This window comes from Apteryx mantelli, chromosome Z, assembly GCF_036417845.1.
Source record: "Apteryx mantelli isolate bAptMan1 chromosome Z, bAptMan1.hap1, whole genome shotgun sequence".
Taxonomy (NCBI): domain Eukaryota; kingdom Metazoa; phylum Chordata; class Aves; order Apterygiformes; family Apterygidae; genus Apteryx; species Apteryx mantelli.
Genome location: NC_090020.1, coordinates 22124136 through 22142577, shown reverse-complemented (window position 1 = coordinate 22142577; position 18442 = coordinate 22124136). Strand labels below are relative to the sequence as shown.

General features: G+C 39.8%; 1 protein-coding gene across 8 annotated transcripts in view; it reads left to right on the top strand.

The window, feature by feature from the left end:
* The window catches only part of NFIB (nuclear factor I B), a 175253-nt gene that overhangs the window by 5637 nt on the left and 151174 nt on the right, over positions 1 to 18442 (top strand). For all 8 annotated transcript variants that reach the window (XR_010887029.1, XM_067316664.1, XM_067316663.1 and 5 more), the window contains exon 2: positions 805 to 1336. Coding sequence is in view for 7 of the 8 variants with exons in the window: in XM_067316664.1 (XP_067172765.1) it covers positions 805 to 1336 (532 nt within the window). In the remaining variant the exon portion in view is untranslated. The remainder of the gene's footprint in view (positions 1 to 804; positions 1337 to 18442) is intronic.

Here is an 18442-nt window from a genome sequence, read left to right as displayed (position 1 = left end):
AGAGTTTGGGGGTGGTGGGAGGGAAGCCTGAAGAGCTGAAAGTACAGAGCTTCTGTTCAGGATTTTTATGCAACATGCTGTGTCTTTTGCCCACTTTCCCTTACTGTATACTGGTTTCTCTAGTTACCACCACTGGAATGGTGCTGTTTCAGTGCTGGAATGTTGGACGTTTGATAAGAAAATGGATCAAGTTTAATGGCGCATGCTCTTTGTGCCACCAGCAGTCTCTTGCTGAGAGCATGCTCCAAAAGCGGGAACTGTGTGGCATTACACTGAGCATGTATATGCTTTGTGTTTCTGTACCACAGAGAAGAGAAATGAACTGTGGCATTCGCTTCGGCGTCCTGAACGTTTCTGCTCAGATTCTTTAAAACCGTATAGTGTCCTCTTTGTGCAATGGTACTTTTCTTGATGTTAGCCGTTCACTCAGATATTTAAATGTTAGAAATAAAACATCTTGACAGCATCTTTTTTTTAAATGATGTAGTCTGTGCAGCATTGTGGGATGAAGTGAGGGGAGGCATACAAAATAAAATCTTCACATGCTTCTTTCAAAGAGTGAAATGTGGGGAAAGTGCGATTCTCCGTGTACTATTGTCTGTTGCCTGACAGCGATAATAATGGCATACAAGATGTGCAGAAATTTGTGTAAATTTTAACTAAATTTTTAGTCTTTATTCTCTTCATCTTGGATTTCACTTTAAGATTTTCGGAAATCTGTCGTGATGCTGCCTTGGTTGTGAGAACATACTGACTTTGAGTTTTCTTCTTCTCTTCTTTTTTTCCCTCCAATTCTTTCCACAGGATGAATTTCACCCGTTCATTGAGGCACTTCTTCCACATGTCCGTGCAATTGCCTATACGTGGTTCAACCTTCAGGCTCGAAAACGCAAGTACTTTAAAAAACACGAGAAGCGAATGTCAAAGGACGAGGAAAGAGCAGTCAAGGATGAGCTACTTAGTGAGAAGCCCGAAATTAAGCAGAAGTGGGCATCCAGGCTCCTCGCCAAGCTGCGCAAAGATATTCGCCAAGAGTTCCGAGAGGATTTTGTGCTCACGGTGACTGGGAAGAAGCACCCATGCTGTGTATTGTCCAATCCTGACCAGAAGGGTAAGATTAGGAGAATCGACTGCCTGCGACAGGCTGACAAAGTCTGGCGTCTGGATCTAGTCATGGTGATCCTGTTCAAAGGCATCCCCTTGGAAAGTACGGATGGAGAGCGACTCATGAAATCCCCACATTGCACAAATCCAGCACTTTGCGTCCAGCCACATCACATAACAGTATCAGTCAAGGAGCTTGATTTGTTTTTGGCATACTACGTGCAGGAGCAAGGTAGGAAGCAGACTGTCATGTTTTTTGTGTTAGTGTGTCGGACTTTGATTCCAAGTTGCCCTGTTTCCCCTAAGGGTTGACTTCCAGTGAAACATTATTCCGTGGTTGATATACATAATGTGGGTACATATACATATGTAAATCAGCATGTATACGTATATACATATGCACACTCTCTTACAGACCTGTGTAAATGGCATATACGTTTGACATACGTGCCATATTCTCTTCCAAGAGAGGGTAGGACATACCAAGGAAGTACTTTAGTTCTTCTGAAGTTGCCATTTTTGTCAAAGAGTGGCAGTACGTTGTGTATTTTTTCCAATTACAACTTTAGAAAACATTATTCTTTTTTTATACACTTTTTTCCCCCCAGTACTGTTAGCAACAGATGCAGGTATGTGCAATTGCACAAACGCGTAGATAATAAAAATATTTATTCTCATCTTTTTAGCTACTAATAATCAACAATTTGTCCTTAAACTGATAAATCTGCAATTACTTTGAAAAGCAATTGCAGATTTTCTCACCATTACAAAATAGAACAAGAAATAACTTTATCAAAGACATACTGCTTTGCAAATGCTGTATGTATTCAGAATTACAGCATACAATGCTTACATTTTATTCATATTTTGCCTCACTAGCTCATGTTACTTGTTTGAATCACACTGCTATATTTCCAGAGAATTTTCCATGAACATTATATTTTCATAATCACACTGGTATGCTGATTTTATTTGGCAGATAATTAAAATATGGGAAGTTGCAGGTATACTAAGGAAGAGCTACTTCAACCTAGTTTTACTGAATTAAAAGAAAATCAGCTGACGATAATTATTTATCAGGGAAAAAACTGCTAGTTGTATTACATATTCAGATAGCAATATCCGTATGCTGGTCCTATAAATCGTAAATGGATGTGAACAGATAAAGGTTTTCTCAGATTATAAGCCTTGTGAAAAGCATTTTCTCTGTGAAGGGTCATTTTTGTTCTTTCTGATGATTGTATCATCCTCTAGAAGTCTTTGCACTGCTGACTGATCAGCAGTAATAAAGCATTTCTTTTTTAGCTGCAAATCTAAACTAGGGAAAGTTTGAACGGCCGCAGATGGCGGGCCATTTCACAACTTGGCCTGGTGGTAGAAAGAAATGGCCTGCAGAAGGGCAGATGGTAGGCTGTTATCTGATGCTCAATATATAACTATGGGATTCAAATGAAAAATAAACCAAATGGATTTTATTAGTAACAAAAAAGTAAAATTGCACCTGTCTTTTTTTGGTTATAGGTTTTTGTTATCATCTGTGTGTATTCATTCTTTACGAGAAAAGATACACAACACAAACTTTTTACTTTTAATGAATTTGTGTTTTAGAATTTAATTATCCAAATGGTGCTCTATGTTTACATGAACATAAAAATATAGTCCGACTTTTTAGATTATTCGTTGTGAAAAAATATGGTTCATTGTCTTTCGTCCTGCTTGTGTTTATTACATTTTTTTTTCCACAGCAGTAGACAATGTATACAACACTTAAATGTTTTGCAGTGACTTTAAGTAGCTGCGCAGTCTGGTAAATCTGATCCCCAATGACATAGAAAGAAAGCTTGCTGTGACAGCATCAAACAAAATATCTTAACTGTATATGATTTGTACCTTTCAACCGCTTTTGTGCAGGAAACGTCAAATGGTATTTTGAATACATACGTTTCAAGACATAGCTCACTGATTAATTCTGACGCATTTACCTCTCTGTGATAGTCAAAACTACAAAGGGAGGCAAAATAGTTCAAGTAGCTCTTGAGCCAAAGAAACTGGGGTCCGCGTACCCTTATACAGTGTGGATTTTTAAGTTGTGGGAAGTCTGTAACTTGAAATAGGAGAAAAAATTGCAGAGCAGTTGCTGATTTTATTAATTTAAATGGACTGAGGATAGGAGTATATTCAAAACGTTTATCTAAATAGGAATAAGATAAGCATACTGTAATGTTATGACTTCCAAAGTTATAAGAAGCTGTAAGAAGAGAATACACTGGCAGATGAAGCTGGCTGATTTCTTTGTATCAAGTCACCCTTAGTAGACCCTTTTGTTTATTGTAAACTGCATGTATTTTGTATCTCTGTTGCTGCTTTGCAGTAAATCTTCTGCTAACATCTGGTGGCTCTCTTCTTGAGGAAGTCATATTAAGTTATCTTAGTAATTTTTTTTTCCTTTTGTCAAACTTTGATTCTCTGTCCTCATTGAAAGCAGGTTAATTGTGGCACTTTGTAGTGCACTTGATTAAGAATACCAGGCTTTGTAAAAGATAAGCGTGAAGTCAATCAAAACGCTGCATCTTGCTCATTCTGTTTTGCTTTTTATTTCTCTTTTAGAATATAAAAACCTGAGTAATGGTGTCAAATAAAACTAAGTAGAGAAATAGAAACAATTTGGTCCCTGAAAGAAATATGAAGAAGGAATTAGCAAATAAAATGAATAAAGAGGCAAAGTACTGTGTTTTTTGCTGCTTAAAAAAAAAAGGGAGAAAAAAGAGGAGGAAGGATAGTTTGAGTGCCAGTGATGGTTGCCAGTGGCACCAGGATTGGCATCAGACCCTCTTTGTTTAGCCTAGGATGCCTGTGATTTGTTGGTTGGCATCCGCATTGCAGTGCAGAGTAATGTTACAATATATTGACAATTTCCAGATCTAGAAGTGTCAATAATCCTTTCCGTTCTTTATAAAAAGGGCTTCTACTTCCATGTCTGTCTTGAAGGAAGAAATAAGGACCAACGTATCAAGCTTTGTCTTTGACCAACTTCATGGGGTTCTCCTTTTCGCTCCTCTCCCTCAGCGCTCAGCCTCTTTTCCCCTCTTCTCTCACCTTCTTGTGTTTCTGGATCTTAAAAAAAAAAAAAAAAAAAAAAAAAAAGCGGTTTGACATAGGTTGCAATGCAGTTCCTTTGACTGAAATGGAGAAAGAAAATGGGAACTACGCACTGCAGTCAGTGTTTAGCATCAACATTATCCTCAAGATAATACATTTCTATGGGGTTCTGCTTGTTCTGCGCATCAGGGTCCCCCCACGCCCCCCCCCCCAAAGTTTTTTTTAAAAAAAGCCCAAACCTTGAAAATGACAAGATCGTTGCTTCTGTTGACAAAACCGTATTTTTGTCAGGCACCAGCGAGCCTCCATGGCTTGGTCCGAAACGCGCCGCAGCCCCTATAAAATCTTTTGGTGGCATTTGACTCCACCAGCGCAGGGCTCGTGCTGCCGCCGCGGCCCCGGGAACCGCCATTTTGTTCGTCAAGTGCCAGGAGAGCAGAAAAAAACGGCAGACAATGTGCTCGGTGCCAATAATGGTTGCCAGTGGCACCGAGGTTGGCATCAGACCCTCTTTGTCTCGTTGCTGAATGCCTTTGATTCGTTGGTTGGCATCCGCATTGCAGTGGGCACATTGGAAAGTTTTTGACAATCGTTGAATGAAAGCCGCAGTACTTGTTTGCTGCAACAGAACCCAGATAATATAAATCCCTTCTCCTTATAGATGTTTTACTTAGTCTTACAGTGGCTGATGGAAGAAAAAAATTGCACTCCTGTTTTTCTAAAACATATCTGCAGCAGTGTGTCTCATCTGCAGAATTCCTGATACCCCCCGTTGTCTCTGCTGTTTTTATTTTCTGCAGCATAAATAATGTGCAAACTTGCTATTAGATATTTCAACATGTACTGAATGAGACATAGCAGATCCTGAGAAATGTTTTGGGAGCCTAAAGGGCTGAAGCGATGGTAAATGTACTGAACGTTTGTAAGTGTTTTAATGCGTGCACCTCTCACAGTGCATTTCTCAGATCAGTCATGTTACTGTTTACGGTCTCCTTTGTCCTCGTCCAAGAGTGATATAATTGGGGGGAGCCTGCATCCCCAGCTGTTGATAAAATCTGAAGTTGAGGGGACGATCTTTTAAGCTATCCAAGAACGAGAGCGAAAAATAGATACAGATCTTCTTAGTCTGATGCTGTTCAGACAACTTATGAATTTTTTAAGTTCTTAAAACATCAGGATGCTGTTGCAGTTCCAGCTGCATGATTTTTCTTACCAGGAAATCAGTGAAAAGGCTAAATCATTTCTGCTGGAAGTTTGCTAGATAGTTAGCATTAATATTGCTTTCCGGTTAACCGCTATTATCTCGTTAATTAATAAGAAGGATTAGCAGTTCTACCCAAAGGGCTGCACAGAAGGAAGTCTGGCCTATGTGAGTCCCTGAATCGCCAGACTGTGTCCTGTCTGTTTGGGAAGAGGGAAAAAAAAAAAGAAAGGCAAGAAGAAGAAAAGAAAAAGAGCGAGGGGGAGAGCGGGGAGAGGGCCGGCTCTGTGCCGGTGAGGTGGGGTGGGCGCTGTGCGCAGATGCATCTGTGCGCGGTGCCACGGGGAAGCCTGCAGATCTTGGGAGATAGCGGCTGCGGCGCGCGGGCGCTGCGCGCGCACCACATGGCTGCAGCCGGCTGCAGTTTAAAGTAACTCGCTCCGGCCTACTGATTTTTGCAGTGTGCTTTGTGCTTGCTATTAAGCACGTTTTCGGATAACCTCAGCCAGAGCGCAGAAGTTTCTATGCCGCATCTGCATCGTCTTGAAACAGATTTTAGCCTAGCTTAGCACTGACAATTGGTCATCCTCTATTGAATGGCGGTATTGGATATATTTTTATAGGGAGCTCAAATTTTGAGATAGGTTTCTGTGATCATTCTTAAATAATGCTTTATGTTACATTTGGTAAACGTCTTAGAAAACTGCTTTTACAGGAATATCAAAATAATACTTTTTATATTTTAAAATGATATATGAAATTCTTTTGGTTAGTCCACTGTGAATGTAAGAAATTCCATTTAAAATCACACCCCAAATAGTTCCTGAATAGCCTCCTTTCTGTACGGTTCATATAATATTCATATATTAAAAGTGTCACACCAACCTGATGGGTTTTGGGCAAGGGTTTGCATTTCTTGTGTGCATTGATGCTTCCACGTGCAATTAATAAAAGAACTAGGCCTGGAAAGATCAATCAATCTGTTGAGCTGCTAATTGTTCCTAGTTCCATTAGCTTTAACGATCTGCCTCCTTCTGAATGCTTTATATGGGAACATACAATTGAACATTCTACCTGTTTTGCAATAGGGTACGTCAAGGCACAAGGTGATTTGTTGGAGTTTACGCAACAAATTGGTAGTTATGCTGGAAACAACAGGATATAGAGCTTATTCCTGTCTGCACCTATAGGTGTCTAGATGCTCTAGAAGCTTTTCACTTACACGCTGAAATGACATGCTGATCCCTTGTGTTAAAACAAATCTCAGTTTTGAATCAAAGAGCCAGTGCAGGAGCAGATGTATGAGTTTAATGTTTTATCCATTCTCATCTGAGAAGAGCTTTTTGTAGTATAATAATCTGACAGAGAATAATAAACTTTTACAAAGCTTTGGTATACTTTGAGCAATTCCAGTCTGGTCAGGGGTGTAGAAAATACAATTTAGAAAACTTTTTTGTCTACTGCAAAAACACCATACTGATGTCTTTTCTAGTTCTCTAATGTAAAATATAGGATGATTACTTTTTTGGAATACATCAAATGTGCTGAAAATATCAGGCAGGAAATGCATTTATCATTAAAAGACGGCAGTTAATTTGATTTTTATATGGGCATAATAATGCTTTTTGAGTGATTATAGAGATTTTGCATGTGGATATGTAGGAAATCAAACATTTAGAAAGATCACCCATCATTTTTCATTTTTCAGAATATGTATGTGTGAACTGAGATTTGAATAGTAGCAACGGAAAATTCAAAATGGGTAGCTTTTTTTTCATTTAGTTTCTGTCAGAGCAGGGCTGTGGGTGTTATGACAGGTTGGTGAGAAAGAAAAAAGAAGTTTGTATATTTAATTTTAACATTCCAGGCATGAATGAAATACATATACTTTAAGAACGGGCTTTTTGCTCAATCTGTTCTGGTTTCTTCTACCTGCTACACTAGGGGGGTCGTTTTCACCTGATTAAATAACATTAATTGTGTTTAACACAAAGGAAACTTACAGTTAAGTAAATTGTGTACAACCAGTTGAAAATTAAGCAATCAGTGTTAATTTATGAATCACATTTAGATCAATAGCAAAAAGCTATTGAATAACAAAGAAAAGAATAGAAAACAAAAAGGAAGATTCTTTCTTCACAGTGGTTGCAAACAGAAGAACAATATTGGGGGCAAAAAGGCTTCTTCAAACCTATAAATAAGGCCACTAATTCATAAAATAAATACTTCAAATAAAAGGTTGAGATGAATATTTTAAATTTCTTTATTTTCATGCATATTGAATCTGTTAGAACTTTGAAAGCTTCACTGAAATAATTAAACACTAATGCCACAGCAGGTTGGATTTTAAAGTTTATTGCACCAGATTGCTGTCGAGTCCACATCTCTTCTAGCCTTTGTTTCTTCCCTCCTTCTCCTCCTCCTCCTCCTCCTCCTCCTCCTCCTCCATGTCTTCAGTAGAGGAGTATTTCAGAAATCCCAAGGGCTGGTGGCTCCCAGAAGCTCTGGTTCTTAGAGCAGCACACTGTAGCACCAAACACAACAGCTCAAGAGGCTTCCTAAAGAAATATATCCCATTCTCATCATGTTGCTTTGCTGTAATCACTAGGATTGGATGATCTCAAGATGAAGTTAAATGGCTAACTTAACTGAATAGGCTTGTTACTTCCATTTTGGGACAGAGAAGAAGTTTCTTACCTGGAGACACTTTTCAGATGCTAAGTGAATGTGAAAAGGGAAAAAGGCCTGAGTGATTAGCCAGAGTTTGTCTGACAGTAACAAGATGTTATTCTTTATAGGGAGGTTTCATGGTTTTAGTCTCTCTTTCTTTCCCTCTCTCCCTCTCTTCCTCTGTCTGTCTGTCTTTTTTTTTTTTACACTCAGAACTTCTACAAATAGTTGCTAATAACCTGGCTCATAGACATGAGCCTGGATTAGAGGGGGAGGTTTAAGAGGCTCAGAAGCTAGTAAACGGGAAATAAATCTTAGATTATTAGCTTTGTCCAAGAGAAAAGAGAATTGATTTGGGTGTGTATATTGTACAGTAGGTGGATACTGAGTGAACAGTCTTCTAGTATAGCTGTCGATCTTTTTTCCCACTTTTTTGTATTATAAAAAGATCAGTTTTTGCTTGAAAGCTCTTTTTTTCCCAAGCTCTCTTGCAGAGAATTTTTTTGGAAGTATATTGTGCTTTTTTTTCTAATTATATTTCTTTAGCAATTTCTTATGAACATCATTATTGGCATATGACTTTTGTTTTAGCTTTTCTCACAGTCAATGGGAGATACGCATTTCAAATTTTACTTTTGTGGGAGATTCTATCTGAAGGAGGGTTGATAATCTAAAATGTGTTTTATACCAGTGATAGTGTTTTGGGACATTTTTAGCCAGCCTGAATACTAGACCTCTCACCTGTGTGCCCCATGCCTCCTACATGTTACATCCCTCTCACCCCCTGTGCCTCTCCTGCTGTGAAAAAAGTGACTTAAAATTAGAGAGACATCTGAATCGTTTCAATGTTAGGTCCTCCCTAACTACATAAAGTGCTTGGGACCTTTTAAACTTTTTTTCCTTTAAGAAATGTAGTTGAAATCAAGGGTAAGTTACTGTGGTACAGCACTGGGCAATGAATAGCTTGAAAGCTTATCTGAAGCCCGTTCAGCCGTTAAGGGTTCTTCTCTGTAAGAGAAGCCGTATACCTTTTAACAGTAACTATGTGTCTCCAAAGCAGAGGAAACTTAAATTTCTCTGTGTCCTTCCCAGTTCTAGAGGTACCGATAGTAAAGGAATCTTTATGACTTCAAAGGTGCCTTTTAATTATTTCCTCCCGAAAAAATACATATGGAAAATGAACAAAAGGATTCCCTTTTTCTTCCTTAAAGACTGAACAGCAAAATCAAATACAAAAATGAATGGTTAGTCAGCTCTGTTTGAGAAACTCAGTGTGTCTGCTGGGAAATTAAAAAAAGTTTTCTAATATATGCTTAACTCAAATGTTTTGTGCAAATAAGTATAATTCCATATTATTTGCAGTTTGACAATGATAAATTTTGAATATTTAGTTCTTGAACATCTTGGTTATATATTTGTCGTCTCAATCTTCAATCTTTTATTAACCTGAATTTCTACACATATTTTTGTAAGGCACGGATTTATACAAGTGAAAGATAAATATAACCTATTTATCTTAAATATAGCATTGTATTTTACTCATTAGTCAGATATCTTGCAGTATTCTTCAGAAAATATTCACCGAGAACAACTCATAGAATTAACTATTGATACATTTTTCTTTAACATAGAAATAAAGAGATGTGCACATATTTGAATCTAGTAATTACAGACTCCATGACTTTAGAAATTAAACATAATTAAAATATTTGTAGACTACATTTTTTGTGTGTGGATTATATTGGACAAAAATACCAAACCGTTTTCAGCTTGAATTTTTGGTGAAACAAGTAACAAGAAAATGCTGGATTTGCTTAGAAGATTTTTTTTTGGAAGTGCCTTGCATCTGATAGATAGCAAGCGTATTTTCTGCAGCAGCAATTTTCCATTGTATGATTAATGCCATTGAAAGTAATGCCAGCTATATTGAAAGGATGACTGTACCCCTGTGTCTCTGATTTGAAAGTGTGAAAACATCTCCACTCAGGACAACTTGTATTTTATTATTCTGGCATCTGCAGTTTCTGGATGGATTACCTTAGATTTGTTATGCCATGTTAAAAGACGTGTTTTACGAGGCTGGCCTCAGCTCCTGGCCTTAGTGTCAAGAACCCAGCTACGCGATGCAACATGTCGTGTTCGGTTTAATTGACCAGAGCTGATTTGTTAAAACAATTCATTTGCGCTGTGACTTATGCCCGGGCCAAGCTCGCTGACCGAATCTCTTGACCTTGGCTTGTGTGGGTCGCGGAGCGGCTACGAGCCGCTTGACCTTCCCGCTGCGCGCGGGCCGCCGCCTCCTCCGCTTCTTCGTGGCGGGAGCTGACGAGGAGGCCTCGGCCTCGGCCTCGGCCCCGGCCCCGCACCGCACCGCACGGGTGTCCGGCGTCGCTGCGCGGTGGCTGCCTCCTCTGCGCGAGGTGGTCTGGTCTGGCCGCAGGCGTCGCGTCGCCCCTTTCGTCGGCCGGCAGCGCCGGGGACGCGCTGACAGCCCTCCCTCGCCGCAGAGGTGGCAGCAGGATTTCTAGCGGCCGGAGGGGCACGTCTTTCTCTTTGCAGCGGGACTCTGCTTTTCTAGGGTGCAGAGATTCGTAACCTTTTTTCAAGAGAAAGTACCCGCAACTCTTCGTCGGTTGTGTGCTCTTATTTCACGGTGTGAGCATTATTTGAGTGGGACGCATTGGAAAGAAGGTTCAGGTTTGAAAATATTTTATGATGCAAATGTCGTGTGTGCACACGTTACTTCAGGTTTTAGAAAAAAATGTGATCAAAATAATTTCTTGACATTAAATGGAGGAACATCTCATATCAGTGTCAGAAGTGGCTCTAAGGTTTCTTAAGAACATTGCTTTTTTAAAGAAAGACCCACGTTGAATTCAAGAGTAACTGTGGTCTCTAAAGCAAAATATTTTATACGCTATGTTTGATGCTATATCGAGCTGTATTACAAGGGGCGAAAGAGTGATCTTTGTCTTCTGTATTTTTTGTGAAACTCTTTGTTTCTAATGAAAACTACTTGTACTTATGAGCTACTCCTGGTGTGACAGGGAGTCATCAGCCCCATGTCCTGACAGACTGCCTGCCATGAATGTCCCTGATTCTAATGTCAAGTCCTTGATTTAGGTTTTGTGCTTTCTGTAATAACCTACAATTTGACTGATAGGACAGCCTACTTTCTTGAGATGGTTATTGCATCTATTCAGCTGCTGTATTGTGCAGCAGTTTTAGGAAGCCTTGCCTTTTGAAACCAGTGACTGGATCTGTTTTTTAAAAAAAAGCTGATGGCATGATATGACCATGCTGATTTAAGAAAGCTCATATGGTAGTACTGGCATCCGCATAAAATGGTAGTAAATTTGTAATCCAGTGGTCTTTAGATAATTGGTATGTTCTTAAGCCTAAAAGCTGTGCTCATGCAAGTAGGTTTATTCTAATTAACTTCATTTAAAATATATTTTCTTTCACAGCACTATGTGTGACTTTTGCATTGTATGATCATGTTTATTTCCTCAGTCCAGGTGATTTCTTTGTCGATTGATCAATTTTTTTTGCAAAAAAACAAAAGAGATTGTATGTGTATGTACACTTGTGTTCCATGCACTTGTAAATGATCAAACATTTTCTTTCAGTGTGAAACTCTACAATCTAGATCTGATTTTTAATTGCTGTTCTATAGTTCCTTTGAAGGAAGAGGGTGGGAATGCTGACGCAAGGAGCTTGAATGGTATCGCTGTGATGACAATGTAAAGTATGACTCAGTGTTCAGATGCCAGGCCAGAGACTTAGAAATCCTTGGCTTGGTCTCCATCCCGCTGTGGGTGCCTGGATGACCTCCGGCAGGTTGCTTAGTCTCTCTGCACCTCAGGTCCTCAGGGGCAACCACCATGTGATGTAGCGCTGCCTCGGTGGGGGGTTGCGAAATACTCAGATATGTACCAGCTGAAAAGTTACAACCCTGCCTGTATTTCACTGCAAGCACAATCAGTGTGCCTGTGCCCAGCCCCAAAACGGGCTCTGTGTTGCAAAGAAATGTCTTACCCCGGTTTTCTCATGCCCAGACGGAAGAAACTTGCCCAAGCTTGGAAGGCCAGCACAAAGCATTCCTCCACCACGAGCCCTGCGGTGGTGCTGCGCCGTGGGCGAGGCGGTGGGGGAGAAACTGCTTAGCGGAGTGAGTCTGCCACAGAAGTTTGTTTGTGGTGGGAGCAGTCGTCAAAGTCACATGTGTTTCAGCCCGCGGGCTGGCCCTCCAGGGTGGGACCACGGTACAGGGGTTTTGGCATGCTCAGACAGCTGTGATGTGCTGTGATACTGTTAGAAGTCCACGTGTGGCCTCAGTTGCTCAGACATAGCGGAAAGAAACAATACTTTAGATAGAAAGATGAAAGACACAATCATCTTGGGCATGTTCCTAGCTGGAGGATGTAGCTTGGGTGCCTGGTGGAGTGGCGTTTGGGTTCAGTCTGGTTCAGTCTTCACCCCTCCACCCCAACGCCCAAGCTTTTCAGTCTGTTGAGCCAGTAGCTGAGAACAGAGCATACCTGCATGGAAACAGGATGGATGGTCAGGAGTCTGGTCTGAAGTGTGAGGTGAAACCCAAGCTAATATAACAGTACATTTGAGTCTAGAATACGCTGGTCATCCTGTTTCATCTTACTGATAACGTGGGCAGGTCGGGGTCGTAAGGGAGTTGAGAGGGAGCCCATTGCTCAGTTTTTTTAATAGCTTGTATCTTTTTGTAATAGTTTATTCCCGGGCCTTGTTTTGTAGGGCTGAATTTGCCTGAGGCAGTGAAGCGATCCAAAATCCTTAATTAGAACTTGTGCCTTTTTGGATTCATTGTGCCATCTACTTTCCCTCCTTAAGTCACTGCCTTCCTCATTCCTTCCCTTAGGATGATATTTCAGCTGTAGCATGTTGTCACCTAGAAAGTTACTGTGTCTGCTTCTAAGAGTGAGAAGTGACTTTATAAAAATGAAAAAAGCCTGCACATGTACCTTCCTCAGGTGATATTGAATCAGTGCAGTTTGCAGCTAACAGAGGGTTAACATTAAAAGTTATTCTATTGTTTGTCTTCTAGTTAAAGAATAACTAGCTTGAGTAGAAAGGAGAATTGGAAAATTGATTGAGCTGTCTAGATTCAGACACATAATTTAAAGTAATCTGTATCATGTTTTGGTTTTACCATATATGCATTCATAGGTGAGTTCACTGTCTGTAGTTCAGCCATCTATAAAGGCTTATGTTATAGAAGTCATGGACTACTTTGATTTTATTAAACCTGAGGGACTTTTCCTCTTAAAAAGCTAAGTGTAATTAGTGTAGCTGACTTAATTGTTGCTGGTATTTCTTTTTTTTTTAAGGAAGTGGATATTGTATTGTTACATGGAGCAAAAAGAATTGTTTCTGTATTTTGACTATAGCAAGGAATGCCGATATATTTAAAAACTTACGCCTAATCTTGCAATGCCATGCAGAAATGCAGTTGTGCATATGGAGTCCTCTCTGGCTTCTTGTATTCTGTTCACTATATTGCTGCTACAACCTGAATATTCTGGGACATGAATTGCAGTTGTCATGCAATGATTTCTGTTCTATTTACAGACTCCAAATAAACGAAAAGCTGCTTATAGTAAAATGAGGATCACTGGTCTTTCAGTAATTAAATAGACTCGTTATACTTGATTAATCCATTTTGGAACATTTGGAATGACTTCTTAGCACTCACAAACACAGCATTAGGGCCAGCAATTAATCTGTTGTTTGTCCTTCAACAAGCATGTGCATTGAAAACCCTATTTCAGGTTTAGGACAAGGATCGTTGTAGGGTCAAATAATGATATTGGACTGTTCAATACTGGGAACCAGAACAGAGTTAAAACAATTGTTAGAAAGACTTACAAAACCACTAATTGCAACTGGAAGGAGTAATGGTGTAATGGTGTTTAACTGTGTCCAGTTTTGGACACACTTGTACCCATCAGAAAAAAAAAAAGTGTGAGAAGCTTTCTAGTCTTCTGATCAGCCTACCTATGAACCTTGTAGGTAGGACAAGAAATAAAGGCCTTACATTTCATCCGGAAAGACTGTGTTCAGAAAAAAAAAAACAAAACCAAAAACTTTCTAATGATGAGTGCAGAATATACTGGCAGAGGAGAATGTTCATCACTGGAGGGCTTCAAGGACAGGTTTAGCATGCATTTACCAAAATGGCATGGTTAAACTTGATCAAATTGTCCAGCAGACAGATGGTTCAGGTGACATCTTGATCTCCTTTGTAACCTCATGGTCCTGTAACTTCAATGTTGTAGTCAAATTTGCTCCTTTATGGAGCCTTGACTTCACAAATAATGAACAAATAAAATCACCCAAAATTCCTCTCAGAGCTTTGCAGTTTTGTAGTTACTTTTCTGGATATTGCTGGTCCTAGTTTTCTTTGATCAAAAGGGCATACTAATTCTCCTGGTACTGTGTCGATAGTCCTATGCTGTACTCGTGCACTGTTCAGCAGTAATTAACTTGAAGCGTAGTGTAGGGCATTAGTTTCTGAGCCTAGGCTGCATCAGTGGAAGAGTCTTATGTTCCTGCAGCATATAATCTTAGAACACATTATCCTATTGCAGTGAGATAAAAGTGTTTTTAAATATAGTCCAGCAAGGTTTGACCTTGTCAAAATTTAAGTCATATTAATGGTAACTTGGGCTTGCTGAAGTGTATCACAGTAGGATGAACATTAACAAGAACTCTCTTCCATCTGGTGAAGAACCTACAGAGAGTGCTATACATAGACTTTTTGTTAAATTCCATATTAAGATATAACGAGATGTTCTGTCTTTCACATGCTTATGACACTTCTCTTGCCATTGATAGGCACCCTGTGCCTGGGGCCAACTGACACGGTTAAGAAGAAACACCATAAAGCAACAATATTAGATCATGCAGATGAGACCACTGAATAGTAATGGTTATGGACCATATTTTGGAAAGCAGTGATTACTGACAGTTTTATTATAGCAAATATATGTATGAAGCCCCAGATTTCATTGTAATGCACTGAAAACAGATGTCAGAATACACAGAACAGAATTTAGTGGTTAATCTACATATTGCATATAAGTTGCAAAAAAGGGTTCTAGAATTTTGCAATTTGATCCTACTAAAGTGTACCTACATGCTACAGAGCAGTGATGCATAGAGGTAGCAGTGTGAGGTCTGAGCAAGCCCACTTAGGTCCTAACACCAGCATAACTGCATTGATGTGGTATCTCCACTTGGTTTAATGTAACCTGCTCCTGTGGGTTCTCCGCAGGGTGATGTGGACCTACTCCAGAAGAATATGCCTGTTGGAGTAACCAGATCAGGGTCTTTTGAACATCTCTCAGTTTTGTGTGTGGTGCAGAATGCTAATAATAAATAATAATATACATATAGCAATCTGACTATGTTTGTTGGTTTTTGATCCATAGTTTCCAGTTTGGGTGGAAGGCATTTGGCATACTTCCTTTTCATTACATATTTTACTGACATGGATGCCTTTCTTTGGTTCCCAAGTCTGTTTTCTATGTATCATGAACAGCACATGACCTATTTCAAAGTGGTACATACCAGCATATTTCTAGCTGGCACTCATGTGAGATGCAGAGTAACTAGCACTGGCATTTCCCAGGTTCCCAGACTAAGTGTCTCTGCAGAGGCAGTTACCACTCATCAGCTTTTTTCAATGTCTGTAACCTGTTGGCTGCTTGGTGGCCATGAACTGTTGGTGTTTTCCTGCCAGTGTTAATGGTAGTAATAATCCAACTACTGCCAAAACTTGTGCAGGATGCCGGGACTGGGTTAGGCATGAAAGAATAGCAAGCATGGCTACCATCTCCATTGCCAGTGATACTGAAGGAAACTTATCTGGAAAGCCTTGCTCTAGACATTTCTGGTGACTTAGCTGTACTCTTCTTCCATCTCCATGGTAACCCAAAGCTACTTTATAGGAAGTGCTTCCAGCTCCAGGTTTTGAAGTTGGGAAAGGACAATATGCATATTGAGTGTTGTGTTCCATTTTGGGAAAAAAGGAAAAAAAAGGGAGGAAGAAGACGACGAACAGAATCTTAAAAAAATCCTATTTCTTCCCCCCAATTCCTTAAATAAAGTGGACAGTGCAGTAGATGTGTGTTGGGTCTGATCTCTGTAAGACCCATTAGATGGGGTTGTTTTACAGTAGTGTGAAGATCTGATGTGGAGTTCATGTTGCAAGGAATGTGTTCAGGTTAATACAACATTTGTAAAAGCCCTTTGGTTGGTTCAGAAGGTATTCTGGTGTATTGGGTTCCTAAGCAACAAAACTAGAACACATATGACTGAAGTACTGCAGAATCTCTAGACTGTAGACCTAATCCTGCAAATCCCTATTTACCTAAATCCCACTGATTTCAAAGGGTCTTCACATGAGAAAGCAGGTTTTACAGGATCAGGCCATGCTTCCTGGAGACCAACATCTGTTGCACTGACTGTGATAATCTCATGACTGTTAAAGAAAATGTGGAGGAAACATTTTATATGGCCTAAAAGAAAACAGCAAAAAAGTAACACTATTTTCTGTTGTTATGAAGTGTATTATTGCCCAGAGCAACTCCCTGTATGTACTGTATCTCTCCTATGTCTTTTTGCTGTGTATTTTGATTTATCTGAGAGAAAACCCTCTGTGCATTTCTGTACTGTCACCACTGTTCTCTACTTGTGTTGTATGCAGTATGGATGCCAGACTACAGATTTTGCCCTCCTATTGAGACATTTTTAGATATGCAAAGAAGCCTCAGGCATATGGGTTAGTGACTGTCAGTGTTTTGTTTCTGGAGCTTTTGGAGACGGAAAGAAATGTCTTCAATAAAATTTTAAGATCTTTTTAGGTCCTGTATATCAAGCTTATGCTAAGCTTCAGCACTGGCTGACTTAGCTAAGGTAATACATATGAAGGAATTCACTCAGCATGCACTTTGCATTTGCAGATGGTCCATTGGTGAGACTGCAAGAGGGAAAGAAGTCGGAGTAAAAACAGGTGGTGGTGGTGTCAGGGTGAGTGGGGTTGACTTCCGTTGCTTTCTCTAAAAGCACAGAGCACCTGCATATCTGCGGTACTCTGTTCTGCAGGTGGAGTTGAGTATCTTTTGTGACTTCTGCCTGGGAAGTCTGGCATGGAAAGGACAGCAGGGCACTGTCCTATCTTGACTGACTCCGAGGTGCTGTGAGCCCGGTTTTGTAAGGCACAGGAGCGTGTGGAGTCACTCACAGTGCTGGGCTCATCTGAAATGCAGCCTGGAGATTTCAGGTGTATGCTTGCTTGTTGGCCTTGGTTTGCCCAACTGATGTTAGAAGAACAATGTTTTTCACTAACTCTTGAAGCACAGATGATATAATCAAAACAGTTGTAGAAAGTGTAGGAGAAAGAGGTTGGGAGCTCATCTGGGCCTTGGCTGTGGAGAGGGAGACCTCCCTGAAGTCCAAAATCAGGGCGACTCAATGTCTATGACACAGCAGCAGAGTTGGTGGGCAGAGGCCTGCCCTTTCTGTAGACCACAGCATAGTCTTGAAGATTTTCCTGGTCATTTTAAATATTTGAGGTGATTTTTTTTCACCTTGCTGAAATTGGTCCAATTATGTTCAAAGCCTGATAGGCAAGGCATTCCGTGCCTCTATTTTGACCAATATGCAAGAACTACAATGAGAATGATGTCTTCCAGCCTATGTGCTATAGAGTTTATATATGAATTTTATAAAAAAAACTTTTTGCATTCAACATGAGAATGTTGAGATGTTCAGGGATGCTGCTTTATTCACAGGCAATAACTGCAGTTTCTTCTCACTATCTTTTCTTGTTACTATGAATCAAGTTACCTTAAATGTGCTGGATTCATAATTAAGCAAGCTTTTCATTAGGGGAGCAGGTGCTTTCCTGTAGATTTCTCTTCTATGCCACCCACAATTTCACACTGTAATACTTTCCGTAATTCCTCCCTACCTACCATAAGTCTATATATGGCCTTGGGTTATAAGGTGTGAAGTATTTGGGAATTATACTCCTGATGATATTTAATGTGTTTTTAAACATTCCACTTTGCTTGGAAGTAATTGTTCTTCTGAAATGGAAAATACTTTTAGTGTATGTTTTCCAGATTTTGTACTGAGGTCTATGGAAGTTTGGGCCTATGCTGAATGATTGTGCAACTTACATCTACTATACAAAAACAGCTTAAAAATTAAAGCACAATGGAGAGAATTAAGCAACTAAAATTGCAAAATGTAAACCAGAAGGGAACAGGTCTCTGGACCAAAGGCAAAATGAATTACATACTTGTTTTCATAAACATTAATATTAAA